The sequence below is a fragment of the Takifugu flavidus genome, chromosome 5 (assembly GCF_003711565.1).
Source record: "Takifugu flavidus isolate HTHZ2018 chromosome 5, ASM371156v2, whole genome shotgun sequence".
NCBI classification, from domain to species: Eukaryota; Metazoa; Chordata; class Actinopteri; order Tetraodontiformes; family Tetraodontidae; genus Takifugu; species Takifugu flavidus.
In genome coordinates, this window is record NC_079524.1 from 9,532,601 (window position 1) to 9,552,684 (window position 20,084).

The 20,084-nt window shown below is 46.7% G+C and overlaps 2 protein-coding genes across 17 annotated transcripts in view; one reads left to right on the forward strand and one right to left on the reverse strand.

Annotated features, from left to right (window-relative positions):
• The first annotated feature begins 520 nt into the window (after positions 1-520).
• Positions 521-14,821, forward strand: atxn2 (ataxin 2). 11 transcript variants are annotated; one of them, XM_057032942.1, is made up of 26 exons: positions 521-1,042; positions 2,185-2,215; positions 2,539-2,598; positions 2,878-2,949; positions 3,207-3,357; positions 4,652-4,666; positions 6,172-6,299; positions 6,619-6,710; positions 6,811-6,999; positions 7,376-7,548; positions 7,846-8,091; positions 9,011-9,193; positions 9,338-9,514; positions 9,796-9,903; positions 10,003-10,070; positions 10,147-10,511; positions 10,846-10,909; positions 10,995-11,135; positions 11,547-11,564; positions 12,005-12,077; positions 12,196-12,389; positions 12,699-12,825; positions 12,913-13,110; positions 13,186-13,394; positions 13,750-13,927; positions 14,108-14,821. In XM_057032942.1, the coding sequence occupies exons 1-26, from the start codon at positions 933-935 to the stop codon at positions 14,134-14,136; spliced, it is 3,399 nt and encodes a 1,132-aa protein (XP_056888922.1). In that variant the 5' UTR covers positions 521-932; the 3' UTR covers positions 14,137-14,821. The 11 variants fall into 11 exon arrangements, with proteins under 11 accessions (XP_056888922.1, XP_056888923.1, XP_056888927.1 ...); XM_057032943.1 differs by having other exon boundaries at positions 12,005-12,071; XM_057032947.1 differs by having other exon boundaries at positions 7,376-7,521.
• Positions 14,822-15,114: 293 nt separating this feature from the next.
• Positions 15,115-20,084, reverse strand: part of sh2b3 (SH2B adaptor protein 3) — a 26,200-nt gene continuing 21,230 nt past the window's right edge. For 4 of the 6 annotated variants that reach the window (XM_057032954.1, XM_057032955.1, XM_057032957.1 and 1 more), the window contains exons 5-8: positions 18,878-18,969; positions 18,578-18,792; positions 18,138-18,327; positions 15,115-17,813 (exon numbers count right to left, since the gene is read on the reverse strand). In XM_057032954.1, coding sequence (XP_056888934.1) covers positions 17,491-17,813; positions 18,138-18,327; positions 18,578-18,792; positions 18,878-18,969 — 820 coding nt within the window. In that variant the 3' untranslated portion in view covers positions 15,115-17,490. The other 2 variants (XM_057032958.1, XM_057032959.1) reach the window with 2 other exon arrangements.

Sequence of the window (20,084 nt, forward strand, 5' to 3'; positions counted from 1 at the left end):
ATTAATGGAAAACATGTTACCAACCTGAATGATTTTTGTGTGTTTTAAGATTATAAAGAACACATGATTATAACATACAAAAAATACATCAATAAAAGTACCCCACCAATATCCGAATGAAGCCTGTCATTTTTGAATTTCTTTAAATTTATTCACTTTGTCGTTATCAAAGCAGTTATTTGCATGATAAAGCGACATATATGTAGACCATATGTAAATAGTATGTTACTACGTGCACGCGCCCGTGCCAGTCGTATGTTCGCCGGCTCACGTGGATGTTATAGCACCGATATCGTGCGTTCACGGACTTCCTGAAAATAGTGCCATGTGACGCGTGTAATGTCTTAAAGCAAAAAGAGTATCTACTTGTTTCTTTCATAACAATTCGGTGTCGATTATTCGTGACATCGTCTGTATAGTCAGTTATTAACATTTGTTAAAATACACGTTTTGGGCCCATTTTGCTTTTACGCTGTAAGCGGTCAGCCCCTACGCCTTTCATATATCCCTCCGCCGTTTTTTTTGTCCCCTTTCAGACTGTTTTGGTCTTTTCGCTGTTAGCAACGGAAAGAATCCGAGATAGCTTGAATCCGTATTTTGAAGTAATCGACTTTTCGTTAGAATAACATAAACCGACAAGAGGTGTAACGTCCATGCTTATTTCGGAAGACTGATTTGCGCGTCTTGTCTTTTATAATATATTGTGTATTTGTGTTTTAATAGTATTGTACAGATAAGCTAGCTAAGTTAGCTAACTAGCTTCTTAGCATAACATCTTGCTTGAGAAGCACGTTGACGTTAGCCTGCAAGCCAGCAAGATCGTTACCGTTGCTAACGCTCGCCAGCTGTCACACAAACATCAACCGCCTCTGCGCCAAGACTTCCCAGGGTGAAATTGGTCGTTTCTAGACGCCGTCTTTTATGGGATCACAATGTCATTGAAGGCCGGTGGAAATCGTAGCAAGCCCGGTGGTGGCAACACCGCTGGTGCACCTTCCTCCGGTGCTGGGGGAAGCGGCGGGGGAAGACAGAATCTGGGCAGGTCTGTGACCATCAAAACGTTATTTTACTGCACTAAAACGTAACCATTGTGGAATACTGACAGCTTCCAGTCCACGGGCATTTTAATTTCCAACAGTAGTATTTTTGAGGGATGACATTGATATTCGCTCGTCCTAAACTAAATGTTTGTGATTTGCATGAGGGCCTCAGGACGTGTTGGTTACCTAGCGTAAAACGACATGTAGTTTAGCTAGCAAGGCCTCCCCCTGGCTGTGATAATATTTCAACTTCGTCGATGCGTAACCCCCTCCTGCACATTTGGTCAAATTCTTGGGCTGGCCTGCGAGTTTGTCTCGACGGAACATCCATATTTCACCACGTGTGTAGTCGTGAATCTGTTTGACAAGTTGCTGATGCCAGCTTAATTACCGGGCTGTATTTGGTCGGCGTTAATTAGCCTTTTGGCAGCCCGTGCACAGCCACGATCGCCCGGCACCTGCGTGTTTTCTGTTGCGCTGCCGTTCCATCGGTGCCACCAGCTCACCCCAGGAATTGCCTGGATTTGCCCCAGCAATCGCTAAAGAACGTGTGGGCGCCCCGTGGAAAGGGGCGGGTGTGGTGACTGGGATGGGGGGGTGAGCATGGAACACGCCGGCTCTCAACCTTGGCGTTGCCTCCGCCGATCATGTGGAATTTTGTCCTTGAAGCCTGACATTCCAATGCATGTCTGCATATGATGAAGCCGTGTCTCAGGAATTGTCCATGCGCCCCCCCTCCCCATCTCTCATTTTGATTCTGCTGACTTGGCCAGGATCCAGTTCGCCTGTCATTGTGACAGTGCTGCCGTTCATTGCGTAGATTAAAATCCAAATATATCAAGACCCTTATTATACCACCCAGGCTTTTTAATTTGCGTGTGCAGACGCTCCCTTTTTCAGTCCGAAATGACTCTTATTTGCAATCTTCAGTCTCTTAAGTGCTGCTATAATTCATTTAAAGGTTTGCAAGGTATATTTTAGGACACGTTTGGGTTCCCGTCTTTTGGGCAACCACCTAATTTCATGGAGTCTGTTTTTAAAAATGTCCGAATCAGCCAAAATCTGTCATGTTGACTGTGCACTGTGACTGTTTCTCGGAAGTTGGGAGAGAAATCACAATATCGGCTCTGCATTTCTCTTTCAGGGGACGACACAGCGGCAAAGGTCCTGCAGCAGTAAGTAATCAGTCAGGAGTTGTAACGCACTGGAAAACCGACGACGTAGCACAACCCACGCCGCTGCTTGCCAATCTGTACTTTGTCAGAAAAGGGAAGCTGTATGTTGCAAATCACCTTTTTGGAGAGAAGATTCCTTTCCATCATTTCAAAACAGGAATTTGCAAAATGCATGTCACTGTAGGGCGTGCAGCTCTGCTTACTGGCGGCGTTCTGGGAACGCAGTGCTCGTTTTTGTCGGACATCCATCGTGAATAAGCACGCTATTGTAATATTCCCCTGTTAAAGGGAAATTAAAAAGGCTTATTTTCCCCCTCCTTTAGGTCATATTTAATGGTGTATATGGCAACATGAGAATGGTCCATGTCTTAACTTCAGTGGTGGTAGGTTAACTCTTAGTTTGGTTTTTGTGAGACTCATTCAGACGTTTCCTCCTAAAACTTCCGCTTTACGATATTGCATGCCAAACAATAGCCTGTGCTATAAATACCTTTGTAATTAATGGCATTTCAGTCCATGTTTTGCATTAAACAGCTGATGAACTGTGAGCGGGTCTGTGATCTGAAGAATTGGCTCTCCTGCAAATAGTTTCACTTCTTTTCGTTTTTATGTGCAAATATTTCTCTGGAAACGCTGATTTATGACAGGTTTCTTATTTATAGGGTGCCAAATGCGAGCTGAAAGTGAAAAACGGAGCTGTCTATGAAGGAGTATTTAAGACATATGGTCCAGAGGTGAGCAGCCTGCGTGTCTTTGCATAGATTGCTTTTAGAGTGAGCGCAAGCTAAACCGTTAAACGTTCATACATTCACTCCCCTTTACACACCAGTCCACAGTTTTGTCCTGTTCTGACATCCTAATCTTTGACACTTTCTTCAGTTTGATGTTATTAATGCTTGTTAGTTGTATAGTTTCAATTAAATACCTGAAGATCTTAAAAGCAAGTCATGTTTGCCTGTTACCTACCAAGCTTATATGACTTTATCTCCAGTGTGACCTGGTGCTGGATGCAGCCCACAGAAAGAACACGGAGCCCAGCGTGGGCCCCAGGAAAGAAGACATCGTGGAAAGTATTATATTCAAGGCCGCCGACGTCGTGGCGGTGACCTTTAAAGACGCAGATCTGAATTTCGCCAAGAAAGGTACCTTTTTTTAATTAGCATCATCTTAAATCTCCTTGCTAAATAAATGGCCCTAGTCACCCCCCCGAAACCTCAAATATGTCCAAGAATCCTGGGGAGTGATTTCTGGTTAACCCTGATTCACAGCGGTTTAACCCAGTAGAGTTTCAGCACAGCTCGGTTTGAACCATAATCTGGGGGTTTGAGGATTTCCTCTTTGTTCCCAGGGTTGAAAATTCTTTTAACATGTTTCACAACGTTCTTTTTTCAAGCCACTCGCTTACAATTCCAGACACTTTAGGACTATAAAATAAATGCGTTGATTTGCTCGTAATGTTTCCTTTTAATATCCTTTTGTACCTGTGCGGTTGCAGAACGCTGCAGTGGTTTCCATAAAGACTAAATTATTTATCCACAGAAGAGCAAATTAGTTTAAATACCTCCTCTGAGGCACAAAAACCCCAGCTGCAGTCTTAGGTGGGTCTCCTCTCTCTTGGACATGTGTGTGACACCTTATGGGGGCTGAGCCAAGTGAGGGCTGCCCACCATCGTGGGTTTAATCGGCTCTTTGTTCATTAGATCTGGGGCGTGCATAAAACCCCATGCTAATGTTAGCTTTTGGAAATACAAACCACCGTTGAAGTCCTTTGACTCATCACCTTCTCACTCTTCAGATTAGCTTTTAATTCCATTTATTTTACCTGCATAACAACTGAATATCTGCCCATGTCTGATTAAAGGGCTCTAATGAGCCGGCCGTTGTCATGTGGCCGTTGTCATGTGACCGTTGTCATGTGAGCATCACGTTTTAAACAAACGGTGATGAAGATGATGGAGCATTTATTGGGAAAAGACGGACACCTCCCGGCTCTGAATTGAGAACGCCTGTAACAGTTTGTGTCCTGGACTGTGTTCTGCTCACTGGTCCCGTGTTGGGTCCAGCGTGCGTCCTACGAGTGGCTAGTCATCGAAGAAAGATGTGATCTGTCGGCCGGTCCGAGTCCCTGTCGGTGGATAATAAATTGGTCTTTTTTAACTAACTCCTCTTGACCTAGAAAGTTCAGCATTGCGACAACCTTTAACAAACCTACACTACAGCATTAGGCAGCCACACTCTCCAGCAGTTTGTTCTGGTTTCACTGGTCACAGATGGAGGAACGGATCACACATGCCTCCTATATTTGGATTATTTGTCTGTTTTCCGTTAAATAAGTATCTATCTATCTATATATATATAAAGTCCCAGGTGATTATCTCAGTGAATCTCTTTCCCTCCTGATTTGATGTGATGTTTTTTTTCTCTCCATTGGTCTAGTTTCCTCAGACACAGGTAATATATGACTATTTTTTACTGCACATTTTGCTTGTACTCCAATGATTGATTGACATTCCTTGACACACATTCCTGCGCGGTGCCTCTCATTTGATTGATTTTGGGGTCATCTCCACAAGCCACACTAAAATTCTAAACCAAAGATTACGCAGGCTGATCCGTGAGGCCTTTTCTTCCCACCGGATCCTGTTTTATTGTCTTCAATGATGTTGCTTTCAGTGGAATAAATGCCAGTTTTGTTACTAATCTCCACAGAAAGTCTCAAAATTGAACTGGCTGTGTTGGAACATCATGTCCGAACACCGATTAGCTTCATCAGGAGAAATCTGATTACGTGTGAGCGGGACACAGAATCATTCTATTTAAATGCCACTAATCCAAATTTTGTGTTTCCTGCTAACAAGAATTCTTTATTTGTTCCTAAGAGCAATTTCATCTCATGTAACAGTAATGGATTTTTTGTCTTATGACAATTGTTACTTGTCCATTTATCCATTTATCCATTTAGCCACCAGCCTTCAGACCCATTTTAAATCAATATGCAAAATGAAACTTCCGTGCAAGAAAACGACCATTGAAAGCAACACATTCACCTCTCGAGTCGAAACAATTGTGTCTTTTATCTTTTTTTTTTAACTTAATCATTTTATTTAAACGGAACAGTGTTGGGAAGTTTAATTTGGCCCTGGAGCACTTTTGACATCTTATAATTAACTGCAATCAAACCGCATGTCTGCCTTTCCCCCACACCACACTCAGATTTGAGCTGTATGAGCTATTTAGTGCATACAGCATTCTAACCGCCTGTGCTCATTTACATTAAACAGAATCATCTTCTCTTGGCTGACTTTCAGAAATGCTTAAGTGTGTTTTGTATTGTGAGAGAAGGGTCATTGTGTATTTAATTGCAGGTGGCTCGTTTGCTTTACGCAGAGTCCATTGGTGCCTATTTTGAGAATGTGGGAACAGACTTGTGTTGATGTTAAGTTTCCTTGCACCATAATAAGGAAGCTTTGTCATCGATGGGTTTCTATTTTAGTTGAGCCCAAATATTTCTCTCTTAACTGTATAAAATATCACCAATGACATTTTGTTATACATGTTATATGTGTGGATCAGGTAATTATTATGATCCTGTAGTGGATTCATTCAAAATAAACATTTGTAACAGCTATAAGTATATGAAACCACAGGTTTTCCCTCATTTTTAGCATATTGTGCTTACTTTCTTTCAAGTCTGTTTTCGTATTCTCTCTCACTTTGTTGCGAATCCTTTTATTAACCTGTTTGAGCAAATATTTTCTGTATAGTCCAGTGTTGTATTCACATTTTTAAAAAGGTATTTGTCAGTGTAGTTACTGCTATTCCTCACTTGCGAGCGTGCTTTATGAACCAGTGCTACCTCCATGTCAGACCTTTGTCGTAGGAATTTGGCTGAACTGTGCTGCGTACCTATACGTCGGTCTGCTGTGCGTAAATATCTACGTATTATCTGTACGCAGCCGACAACTTCACAGATGCAGCAGTGAGCAACAGGATCAACGGGGAACATAAGGAAAAAGATCTGGAGCCTTGGGAGGGAGGGGAGGCCAACAACTCCGACAGCCTGGAGTCTCTGGATACAGATGTGGTAGGAGTCACAGACAGCTGTGCAGTGGTTGACAGTGTTGCTTAAGTTCTGTCACACTATGTAGTTCTCATCATTGTGAAATGTTCCTGGCCCTAATTAGCGCGCTAAAACCAGACGCCATTTTGTCCGTGTGCTCAAATACGTGTGCTGGAATTTTACAGGATTCAATTTAATGTAGCACTTGTACCACGCAGTTATGAGGTTCATATGGGTCGCCTGCGGCGTGATAAAGGGATCATCTTTGTACTGGTTAACCTGTTCATTACACTTTTTGATGATTTTTGAAGAAAAGCTTTTGCCTCCTTTGTCTTTGCATCAGTCAAACGGATGGGACCCCAATGATATGTTCAAGTATAACGAGGAGAAGTACGGCGTCTTATCAACTTACGACAGCAGCTTGTCCACATATACGTAAGTTCATTGTTTGTTTTCTGAGCACGTTTCTGTGCGTAAGTAAAGGTGTTTATTCGAAGCAAATCAAAGTAGAGCCAGAGTTTTGTAACTTTTCCAGGGTTCCGTTGGAGCGGGACAACTCTGAAGAGTTTCTTAAGAGAGAAGCACGTGCTGCCCAGTTGGCGGATGAAATTGAAGCAAGTGCCTCGTACAAGGCCCGCGTGGCTCTGGAGAACGATGAGCGCTCTGAGGAGGAGAAGTACACCGCTGTGATGAGAGGGGAGAGAGACCCTCACACACTCGGCAGGTGAGAATGAGACCTAAACCTCTCTTTCCACCTGCTTGGATTTTGTGTTTGAGTGAATGCAAAACAGTTTACAACGTTGTGAACTTTACGTTCCTGCTGAGGATTTAAGCCTAAATCCTAAACGTGCCACCTTAAGTGTCATGGAAGAAGCTGGGCCATAAACTGGAACGATGGGGTTTTTAGCTTCCATTCTCTCAAGTGTCGTTGTTGTTGTTAGGTTGTACTTTTACAGTAAAGGTAGAAACCTCTCTTACATATCTGTAGCTTACTTATATCCTGCTTTATTACTTTTCCTGCATTTCAAGGCTTTTGGGGTATTTAGATCCTTTGTGCTGTGTTGTCATTTCTGTTGTGAATTTCTCTGTTTTTGGTGCAGAGAGAACAAGTACATTCCTCCTAGTCAGAGAAACAGGGATCCCATGTCGTGGGGACCAGGACGTCAGAATTCACCCCGTCTGGCCCAGAGCTCCGGTGGACCCTCGGCTTCTCGGCCTGGACCTCATGACTACAGCCCCAGCTCGGGTACTGACCAGAGGGTTGTAAATGGAGGTGTGTTCCCTATCTTAAAAACACAGTCTTCGTTTGCATACCCTTTGCCTTGTCATCGTTCCGTTTGATATTTATTATTTTGCGTACAGCCGGAGCCCTTTGTTGACTTGTTTGCTGTCACTTTTACTTAATTTACGATTTCTTAGCTACGTAAATTATTCCATCCCCGACTCACTGTCTTCACTTGTGTTTATTAATCTCTTGCATCTGTTTAATGTGTCTGGATGTTTCCCCCCATATTAACTGATTGTCGTCTACGGGACATCTTCTTTGATCATTTGTCCTTCCCTCTTTTAGGTTCATCCCATTGGCCCTCACCCTGTCCATCTCCTTCCTCCCGCCCCTCTTCCCGTTACCAGTCTGGCCCCTCCTCTCTGCCTCCTAGGGCGACCACGCCCACCAGGCCCTCCAGACCCCCCTCTCGACCTTGCAGGCCTCCCTCTCATTCATCCCTCTCCTCCTTTACCTCCTCTTCATCCTCCTTTTCTCATCATGGGTCTATGTCGCCAGCTTCCACTCTGCCCAAACGCATGTCTTCAGAAGGTACCCACATTAGTATGGATTAGACCTGGGCAAAGGTGTGACCCAAAAAAAGACTTCACGTACGAATCAGACAACCAGTAAAAGTAACAGAAGCGGCCTGCTTCACTAAAACCAGCGACATTTGCCCAGGTCTAGTGTGCAGTAATGCAGATGGGTGAAAGCACCATGTCAGATTGGCTCGTGGGTCAGTGCTGACCCTTTGGCACCATGTAGGAAGCTTCATCTTGGCATGTGGGTGCATCACGGTGCGTGCTGTTTTCTGCTTGTTTTGTTACTCCTTCAGGACCAGATATTCACAGAACTGGCAGATTATTAGTGTACTTAATCCTCCAGGACCAGGTGGTGGTGATAGGAACGCTTCCCTGGGTGTTTCAATGAGTCCTTATTTTAAAAAAACCTGGTTATTGTTTGTAGGACTTAAAACAGACCTGAATTAATAAGTACCTGTACGGTTGTTTCTTCATCTGCTGCTGGATGTTCTGTTACGCTCAGACACACATTTAGCTGGAAAGAGTAACAGGAGTTTAGTTCTCAAAGTATTACTTCATGTCATTCTATGGCTGGTTGTCATCCTCTTTACAAGTTAAGTGTTAAAATATTTACCCAGCATACATGTAGATTATTCAACGACCAGTCTTTAAACATGGGTTTTTACTCGCCGCATTTCCTGCATTTCCCCTATTTCTCATCTTGCATTTTGTTGTTTTCCCAGCGCGTCATTTCAACACTTTCTTCAGTTTTTCCGCTAACACGCATGCTGCAGAGTGACAATACTGAGTGTTGTGATATTTAACTCTCCCGTTAGGTGACAGTCATTTGGGTTTTTATGCTTTACTGAGACGTAAATTCATCACAGCGGAATGTTTGCATGTACCGGCTGGCGGTGTAGTTGATGGTTGTGTTATTGTTTTATGCTCAGGTCCACCCCGAATGTCTCCAAAGTCCCAGCGGACCCCGCGCGCTCACAGAGTGCAGCCCTGCCGGACCACTGGAGTCCCTGCAGGAATGGATTTAATGTCTCACGGCACCCCTGATGTCTCAGGGACTCCACCGAACAAGAGCGGCCCCTCTGGGGGGACGTGGTCCTCGGTAGTTAGTGGAGGTAGGAGACCTTTTTCCTGATTTTTACTTCACACTTGAAGACTTTCAACAGTATTTTCCACAGGTGTGGAGAGTAAAAAGAAGTCTTCATTGTCCCAACATGGTCCAACAGCTGCTGCCATCATAGTCTTGGTTGTATTTCTAGCGCACAGACCCCGCTCCCCACGGCAGAACAGTATCAGCGGAGCCTCCGCCGGCGCGTCCTCCATCCCATCATCCCAGTCAGGAAACGCTCCTGCGGAAACCGTGGCAACACCAACATCTTCCTCTCCCACTGCTGCAAGCCCCGCCCTCAGCATGGGCCCCTCTCCTGCAGGCGATGGTGAGATAAAGGCTTTAGACATTCGACACTTGCTGGTGGCTAAAGACAACAGCTGCCGGTCCAGATGTTTACCTGGCTCGTTTTCTACTTTCTCACGTAAAATCGCGCCGGTGACATTTAAAGTTTTGTCTGGTCTCAGTCCAACAACGATTTTTTTTCTGGAATGATGAGGACATCGTCTGTCCGTGTTCTAATCGTCCTTCCGCTTCCAGGTGCAGCGTTTCTGAGCTTTGCTGTTTCCATCTTGGCACTGAACTGAATGTTGTTCTCTTTTTCCGCAGCTAAAGAATGTCGCATCCAGGAGGTCAGACAAACATCTCCCACAGCAAACAAGGAGAACATCAAGCCCTTGGAAAGCTCACCTAGTATCATTAGACCAATCTGTAAAGGTATTACAGATTTATGCTTTATACTTTAAAAATCTACTAATAAATGTCAGAGTTTATCTTGAAACATTTTCCTTAACAAACACAACTCTCTGATTAAAGGACCTTCCTTGGCAACAGACCACAGAAAGAAGATAGATAATTTAAAGAAATTTAGTGTAGATTTTAGGGTAAGTGTCTTTTATTATCACCATCTAAGCAGTCGTCACAGCTTGTGGACCTCTGACGGGTTTCTGTCCCTCTCAGTTGCAGTCTAGTTCAAACTCAGATCCTCCATTTGACCAGATGTTAACCAAGCCTCCCAGAGATGCAGCAGACAAGGCAAAGGACCTTCCACTGGACAAAACAGCCACAGCAGGGCGAGAGGGTGCAGAAGATGGGGTTGTAGTGATCGCTACTGGTGCCCCGGGCGGCTCCACGGCACCCCCCTCCACCACTTCCTCCACCACAAACACCAGTAAGCCCGGGAGCCCTGCCGCTCTGTCCCCGTCTCCAACTACAGACCAGAAGAGGGCCGTGATGGATGTGACATCACAGGGAGTCCAGACGACGTCCACGTTCAGTGGACCTGTGCATGAAGAGAAGGAGGAGAAAAAGGAGGCAGTGCAAGAGTGAGTTGGGGGGGGGGACTTTGAAATCAGAGGGGTCAAATACAATATCGACCTCTGAGTTTGAATATGCTGCCAGGGAATTCCCACTGTCACAACAGTCATTTTGAAATATTGATCACATGTAAGTGTTTTACTTTTGTAAGGGAAAATAAGTGAAATCGTTTAAATTCATGGCCAAATCTCACTTGAAATGACTTTGTGAATATGCTATTGTCTTTAACCATGGAGAGAAAAAAAGCCCAGATACTAGCTTCTATTCAATCATTTTTTTATATAGCCAATAATAAAACCAGACCTAATTCTGTACATGAACCTTTTTACCGTCTTCCTGCAGGCAGGTGAGGAAATCAACCCTCAACCCAAATGCTAATGAGTTCAAACCCAGGTTCAACACACAGGTCAGTCCCGCTGCGGCGCCACACTTGATAACAAGCCACCTTGACCTGTTCTTTATAAATGAATCCGATTAATCTGTTGGATCAGCCCAAACCCGCCAACACCCCCACGCCTCCTCGGCCTCAGGGCCAGCCCAGCCCCTCCATCATGGTCCAGCAGCCCGTTTACGGCCAAACCGTCTGCTTCCCACAGATGTATCCTCTCACACCAGTCAGTCCTGGAGTGCAGGTGAGACCCCCCCCCACCCCACCCCCCCCAATAACCATCAATGTGAACATTGCCCACTGCTTCTACTTATGACCTTTTTATCTACTTGTCTCAATTGCAGGACACTTTCAGACAGACTTTTATTTAAAATACACTTCATAATCTCTCTGCTAATTGTTACCATCTTTTTTCTTTGTCATTTTTCAGTCCTTTTTAAAATTTCAGTTTGAAATGCTCAACGGTTCCATGTGTTGTCTGCAGCCATGTCTGACACGATGAATTGTCTGATTAATCCTGTGTTGCTTTAAGAATAACTTGGTGATCCAACATCATACACCTGTAAACCATAGAATACCTTGGTGAACAACTAAAGAGTGGTTCTCTTTTCCTTCTCTCCCTTTCCTCTTCTCTCGCTCTCTCTTGCTTCTTTAGAAAAGCATAATATGGAAGGTTTGTGGATTTTTTTTTTTAAAATACTTTTCAAGCCCAATTATTACTGAAATGTGTGCTTGCCTGATGAACTGATGTCCTTAGATGTTGGTTTGCCAACTTCTTCTTGAAATACATTTTCAACTGTCAGCACAGATGAAATCCCAGCATCTTGTTCCTCTGGTTTTCTCCACTGAACGAAGCTAATTTAAGCTCAGAGTGATTCCATTTTGTTGCTATAATGTCATTTAAATGCATGTTGAGAGGTTTAGACACGCAGAAGGCAGAAGAGTTCAGATAATCATGTGATAGACAGACAGAAATTGCATGTGGTTCCAGGTAAGAGACTGTTTTATACCTGTGTAAAATATGTTTAGCGTTCGCCTGAGAGGGGAGAAGAATTAGCTGAAGCACAGGTTTAAAGCCCCCCACAGATGATGATGATGTTGTTCTTCCTCCAGTCTCCAGCGATGTACCAGGTTCAGATGCCTCACATGACAGTCAGCCAGTCTAAACCCTACAGACCAGGTAAAGGTGAGAACCAAATCTTATCTCATGTCAATCTATTTCCACGGTAACTCAATTTAAACCAGGAGGAAACGTGTCTGTTCTGGTGGCGTCTGATATCTGCCCGTTGTCCCTCTGTGTGCAGTTCCCAACATGCCCCAGCAGAGGTCAGACCAGCATCACCCTCCTGGCACGCCAACCATGATGCATCCCGCCACCGCAGCGGGGCCGCCCATCGTAGCACAGAGCCCCGCCTACTCCACCCAGTACTTCACCTGCAGCCCACAACAGTTCGCCAGTCAGCCGCTGGTGCAGCAGATGACGCACTACCAGTCACAAGTAGGATTTACTGTGACACTGGTGTTTGTTTTTGCACATTCGATCCATTAGCGGCCCCGCCAGGCTGGTCAGGGCCGGCGCTCAGGAGCATACGCGGCCCGTTCAGTCATCAGCCGTTTGTCTGGCCAAAGCCTGCAGACAGCAGCCTGACGGCGTGCCAGCGTGCGGCCCCTTTGCGTCACTTCTGATTAGTAGAGCAGAGTTCTGCCTCAGACCTGGCGTACACATCACAAGTGTCCCGACAGCCGTGCTGTAGCGCAGTTGAAGCCACAGTCGTGTAAGCCTGTCTCCATCCTCTCTGGTCCTCAGGGGCAGCACGTGTTCAGCCCTGTCCTGCAGAGCAGCGGCAGGATGATGGCGCCTCCCGCACACGGACAACCAAGCCTGGTGTCGTCCTCAACCACCCAGTACCCAGAGCAGACACACACCATGTATGGTATGTTGGCCCCCGCCTGCTCGGGTTGATGCAGATGTTCGGGAGCAGCCGTCGATGGTCTTTGTCGTGTTCCTTTCTGTGCTGCAGTGTCTCCAGGGCCAATGCCTCAGCAGTACCCACACCCTAGTGCCACCCTGCACCCGCACCCACAGCACCCACAGCCCTCTGCAACACCTACGGGCCAAGCCCAGCAGGGGGGGCCTCCACAGCACGGCGGTCCTCCCAGCCATCCGGCGACCAGTCCGGTCCAGCACCAACAGCACCAGCACCAGCAGGCAGCAGCGGGTCAGTACCTTTGTCTTTGAGCTCCAGTAGCATCAGCGCTGCATTTAACCGTGATGCCTTGACCTCCGGACGCAGCGGCAGCAGCCCAGGCCCTCCACCTGGCCAACCAGTCCCCGCAGCAGCAGATGTACTCGGCCTTGGCCCACACCCCCCCTTCCATGACCCCTGGCCCCAACCCTCAGTCTCCCCAGGCGTCGTTCCCCTCAGCGCAGCAGACCGTCTACATCCACCCGCAGCAAGTTCAGCACGGCTACAACCACAACCACATGGCACACGTGCAGCAGGTGGGACACAGACCCGCCGCCCATCACACCTTTAGCTAGAAACCTGCGTTATGTGCCTCATCAAGGGCTATTTAGTGGGTCCAATGAGTTGGCGCCGAGTAAAAAAAACCCCACAATGCAGGTAAATTGAGCTTAAATTGAAGCAGGTTCTCCTCCTCCTTGTTCCCCCCTTCCCTTACTCGTGGTGGATCGAAGCTTCCTTCCTTCTGCGTTGTCATCAAAACTTATTCCAATGATCATCCCACTCTACACTCAAAGGGTCTCAGCAACTTCCAAACTGATTCGTTTTGGCAGAGAACTTTTTTTTTAATTAAGACAACCACACTGTGTCACCCCCCCCCTCTCTCACTTGTAGGCCCATATGCAGTCCGGTATGGTGCCATCTCACCACCCGACACCAACCCACCCTACAATGATGTTGATGGCTACCCAGGGTCCTCCAGGAGGTCCACAGCCACCCATCCCACAGACTCCCCTCAACCCCATTCCCGTTTCCTCCACTACACATTTCTCCTACCTGGCACATCCACAGGGTACGTTTGGTTTCCAGAATGCCACCTTTGAGCCGGGCGGAGTGAGGATGACGTGTGTTACTCCGTGTGTGAGGCGATATTTTGCTCGCTCTCGGTGACTGCGTGTGCCAGATATCAGGCTACAGCCGGCTCATCTCCGGCACGTGTTTCTGACCTCTGACCTTTTGTCTCTCCCTGCAGTTCAACCTCATCATCAGCAGCAGCTGTAGATAGAGGGCGCCAGTGAGCCAAGGGGGGGGCTCCGCTCTGCCAGATCGCGCTTCTCAAGCAGAGCCTTCCAAGAACTGGGTGATGAAGAGGATGATAGCGCTCCCTCTTTCTTTCTTCATCCTCAATCATGCTTCACATAACCCCCACCCCCCCTCCAGACTAGGCAATAAGAGAATGTTAACAGGTTGATGCAGTGACTGACATTTTATTTTGCTCCTATTAAACACACACACACACACACATGCACACACACGTTAAAGGATCCCAAATTACAAATTCAGCTTGCCAATTAAGATGTAACGGAAGAGAAGCCGGTCAGACGGAGGAAGAAAAAAAAAAATTCAACTGGAACTTTTTGTCTGCACCTTGTTATAAAAACTCTTCCGACCTTTAGACTGTATTAATATCACCGTTTGCTGCTGCGTTCGTCTCCAGACTCCATGAAAAGTTCCTAACCAAACTAAACAAACCAAGAAGCTTCCTGTGAATTAAACGTCGTCGTTGTTGCAGCCGAGGCCGGGACAGATGTTATTTATGCTACGACGGCAGAGGCGAGCCGACCCCACTTCTCACCGATCCTTATGTAACTTTTAAGTTAAAACTTTTACTTTGTAGATATTATAAATAATTTAAAAAATGAGAAAAAAAACTTAAAAACAATTAAAAAAAGTTCTAAAAACTGAACTGTGTGCCTGTTTGGAGTGTTTGGCGTGAGCCGTAGCTGCGGGGACGCGGCCTTGCTTTCACTGCGGAGGATTTTTAACTTGCAGAAAGTTGTTGGTTTTGCCAGAAACCCCAGAAAAGTAGCAGCTTCAGCCGCGGGCCGCGTCCACGGGAGGCTTTTCCAGGGGCAGAAGCCCTAAACAGAAAGATTGTTTATCTGAGACCTCTGGACTTTCTCCCTCGGCTAAACATTTTGTTCAAATCGCTCAGAAAGCCGGAAAAGCAGGTTTTGAAGAAGCCCACAGGAAACGCTCTTGCATTTTAAAGATACGTTTATTTTACAAAAGGTCAAATATACAGTTGATAATATATTTATTATAATTTAAATGCGTATTAATGAAACTAATGCAGACAAGTTTTAAAAGCAGGTTTGGTTGTTGTTTTTTTTTGTGTTTTTTTATTTTTGTCCTTTCTGAAGGGTGTTTGGGTTGAACTGGAATGTTTACAGTGGGAGGTTAAACACATTAAACAGTATTGAGAACAGGTGACATTCGTCGACTGGAAGAACTACAGGTGTGATTAAAGGTGTCGCCGGAGCCGATGTCGAGGACTGGAGACACCCGAGGTACACAATTTGAGTGGAGACGTAACAAAACAGGAGAAACATTTGGCTTTTTCCCAGGGGAAAATTGTCTGCTTTTTGCATTTGTTGTAGCCCGAGCAGGTACCAACATTATGCACTTTAGTGGGGGGGGGGGGGGGGGGCTCTAAAAGGCGTGATATTGCGTCACAGCCTGAGCCGTCCAGGAAAAAAAGGAAAGGGAGCAACAGCAGCTTTCTGGCAAATGCACAAGTCATTCTCCCTGAATATGATTCTAAACTCGGAAAAGTGAGGTGGTCGAACTAGTTGTACTGTTACCGTTGCCTTCCTGTAGCAGAAGTAGAACAGAGGTATGACGGATTTGGGTGGAAAAGGTGGGAAGACCAACCGTACTTTTGCCAAAACGTCCTCGTTTTTGTCCCCTTGGAACAAAACAATGTCAGTCTTAATTAAAATGACACATTCTAGAAACTACACAACCATTGTAAGAATGTTCCTTTGGTGGACAAAGCTGACCGATGATTAACAAGGAGCCATCGCAGCACATTTAACTCTGGAAAAATATCCTATGTTTCTCTTAGAAAACCCTAACAAAAAAACCTGGAAACGACAATAAAGCAGGGTGAGAGACAAGAGTCATGTCTATGTCATGCTGGATTAAATTTTTACTGCAGGTGAGTCTAAATCTAATGCTAGAGTTAGTGTTAAAGCAGGGTTAGAAGACAAATGGACACCAAAGACGTCTCGCCGCTAACGAGATTAAAGCTTCATTTACCGAGACAGGAAATTGGACATGTCAAAGATGGAATGTGTCCAAAACTACTGCTTTGATTCTGAAAAGTGGTCTCGGTGTTTCTGAGGTGGACACGGTCCCTGCAGGTGGGACAAGATGAAAACTGACAAAGCCCGTCAGTTATTGGAAAATGTCCTCGTCGATGTAGCTTCAAACTGGTGTTTTAAAGCTTGCGTGAGACATGTAGAGGACAGAAGTCAGATTATTGCTACTCCTAAAACCTAATAAAGTCAGAAGGTTGTGTAAAATAAAAGAAATGTTAGTGTGAGATAGGTTTCACAGTTCAACCTTTTTCTGCTTTCCAGAAAAAATGTGGAAAGATTCAAAAACATTTCAGAAAGCGGCGCGAATTTTCAGTCGGGACTTTGTGAATATTCTCGTCTGAAACCTGAGTGATTTTCCTCAAATCTTTGGGACAAAGCCGACCCGCTCCGCTCCGCTATGCTCTGAAGGCAAGTTTTATTTATTCATTTTTTAAAAATTGAAAACCAATGAAAATGGACTTGAATGGTTTCACTAAGTTTTAATTCATTTTGAAAGGATTTCTGTCGCGTTAATAGACTTACTCGAAGGGGATTGTGGGAAATCTACCTGCGCGTCTGGAGTGACTGAAGAGCGACACCTTCAGTCAGGTCAACTACTCTCACGCGTGCACGCGCACACACACTGCTTCGAACCCAAACCCGGGCTCCACTATAGTTGGACTTGTCCCATTTTGATGGAGGTGGCAGCACTTCAGCTCCCAAACACGAACAGCTTTTTTCTTCTTCTTCTGCTTATTTTCCTGCGAAAAAAAAGAGTCAATCTCGAAAAAAACAAAACAAAAAAAAAACGCACTTGTATATACAGAAAGATAAAACAAGAGTTCTTTGAGTAAATGTGGGAGTGTGCGATTAAAGGTTAAATGCTGTACGTTTGTAATGTTTACGACATTTGTCCGGGCTAATTTTATAGGAAGTGCTGTCCTCAGGTGGAATTTAAGTGCCGAAGTTAAATCAGGCTCTCCTTTAGTCAATATCATCCAAATATTTCCTTTTTTCTCTCTTTTTAGGAAAGCTGTGTGTGTGAGACGCCTTCTCTCATGCAGAACCAATAAAAAAAAAGAATAATCACTTCTAAACACATCTAAATTTCCTAAAAATACATTCACTGTGGACACTGTTGTGGCAGGCTGTGGGGGTCTCCCGGGGAGGCGGAGCCAGTGTGCGTCCCCCGCTCACGTCAGCGAGTCTGTTCACGCACCCGCGGGGAACCGGCCGCGGCGCCGTTTGATCTGCACGGCCGCGTTCGCTCCCATCAGAGCAACATGTACTGGTTGTCAACCGCCCGCTTGCGCCCCCGGTCGGGCTCCAGCTCGTAGTCCGAGTCCCGCTGCGGGATGTGGGAGTGACGCAGCAGCGGCCTCCTTCCCACCGACTCGCTCCGGCGCAGAGGCACGGGCGCCGGCGGGGTGGGGTCGGGGCGGGTCGGGGCTTGGTTCCCTGGGTGGGAGACAGAACTGTGACTGGAGCTGGTGGAGCAGGAGGACGGGGGCTGACCGGAGGTGCGGGCCAGGCTGCAGTGAGCCAGGCTGGGCTCAGAACTCCACCGATGGAGGGAGAAGGGGACGAGGAGAGCGCCTGAGGACGGGAAGAGGAGAAAAGGGTTCAGTTTTTTACCCCCCCAAAGAGTGACGCCTGTCTATTCAGTCAGGTCTTCCTGTCGGCGAACGTCAGTCGATTTCATATTCAGGTTGGCGAAACCTTCCCTCGAAGTCTCCAGCCCATTTCCTTCATCGTCAGCAGGTTTCAACATGCTCCCGTGACTCGTGTGTATCGACATCAACCACTAAAACACCCCGTCTCTTCTCTCCTCAGAATTACCCAATGCTTTGTTTAAGGAAACAGAACCGAGTTGCTTTAGAGCTCTGGTTTACGGGTTGCTATGGTGACGCGAGCGAATACCTGCGTTCTCACCCTGAGTCGGAGAGCTGGAGCTCGCCACCACGAAGCTGGACAGCGTGACGGCACCGGCGGCGCCGCACTCCAGTGGGATGGGGAAGAGACGGAAGTGACTGAGCATGTCCATGACGGAGGGGAAGCGCAGGTGCTGCACGCGACACTGACCCCACTCTGTGAGGGAGAGGCGCAGGTGCTGCGGACACACACACACACACACACACACACACACACACGCACACACACACGCACACACACACACACACACACACCACACACACACACACACACACACACACACACACACACACACCACACACACACACACACACCGGAGTCTGAGCTGATTTCACTGATTAGCATCCCTTCTGTGTCCGAAAGAATTCCGTCAACAAACTGAATCCAGATGTGGAGGCCACAGCCGTTCTGGACGGCTTGAGCGATACCTTTGCTTTTCCTTGGTAGTTGAACGTCAGGACGTAATCCCCGCGGCGCGTCTCGCTCTGGCGGACCAGGAACACCCCGTGTCCCTCCGGTCCCGAGCTCTGGACCAGATATGCTGCCTTGACCCTGGAGATGGGCCCATGGAACCAGGGGTAGGAGAAGAGGAAGTGATCGGTCTTCTGGACCACCTGCTCTGGCATGGGGAGGGGGGCGGGGCCTGGAGGGGCGAGCAGAGAGACAGACTCAGCTGGGCTACTCCAAGATCGGGTCGGGTTCTTGTGCTGTCTCCTGAGCTCACTTACCTTGACTGCTTAGTTCTGTGCTTCCTCTCTGACTGGACGGAGCGCTGACATCAGGGGGGGAGGGGAGGGGCTCCAGATCCGCACCGCCTGACCTGGAACGCAACAAGAGTCCAAGTTCATCAACATTTAGAGTTTGTTTTTTTTCTTCAAATTTATATTCTTTTTTAACAGCAGTTCTCAAAAGTAGCATCATGTCTGGGTTAAACCTGAACAACACTGTAGGATTGTGGGTAATGTAGTTGTACAGAACATTTGCAGAGAGGCGGCTGGAAGCTGCAGCGCAGCAGCGAGCCAAGCACCCAAACGCAGGCTGACAAAAGACAACAGGTACTTTTCTCAGGACAGGAAGTGTGGTGACGCCAATACATTCGCAACCATCTGCTGACTGGCGTCACTGCATTAACCGTAGCACGCACGCCGGGTGGCACCGCAGACAAAAGCCATCTTACTTCAACTCTCAAGTCTTCCCCCCTTACGCAAATTGTGGTCAAGAAACTATTAAATCTTGTCTGGAGATGGTGGTGGGGGGGGGCAGGGTGACGCAGAGCATAATTCTGATGATTAAAAGTGAGAGCACCTGACACAGACAGGAAGTGACTGGAGTTCAGTGTCTAAACAGAGACGTGATGTTCTCTTCTTCTGGCACGCTCGAGCGCGCACGTCTAACTGTGTCAGAATGGGAAGGTTAAAGAGGGAAGCTAAAGCAAATTCTGCAGAAATGCTGACTTGAGTTTGCAGAATAACAGGAAGGTGCGCGTCCTTCTCACGCTGGGTGCTTCTGTCGTCTCGTTCTCTTGTGAAAATACCTGCAGCCTCCCTCCCAGCGGCCACGCGGCCCCCGCCAACACGCGCCGACTCTCCGGTATTAGCGGCTTTACCTGGACGTGAACAATAATCACGGCCTGCAGATGATGTTTCTGCCTTTGCTTTATTCAAAAGCTTCCGCAGCGGTTGCTCAGCACAACAAATCCAGCTCAACTCCCAGAGGTTCAGTATAAATATTGAGAGGCCCGATCGCCTTGATTAACGATTATGTCCGCCCAACAAATATTCCAAACGTTCCAACCTCCTCCACTCAGGAGAACCCTCCAGCAGGTATGCTTGCGTCTGTAAACACACGCCGCCGCTAAAGTAAACATCAGCGCACCCACAAACACTAAAAGCAGCCAGAGTCGATGTGTTGAATAGTTCCAGTGAAATCTGAAGC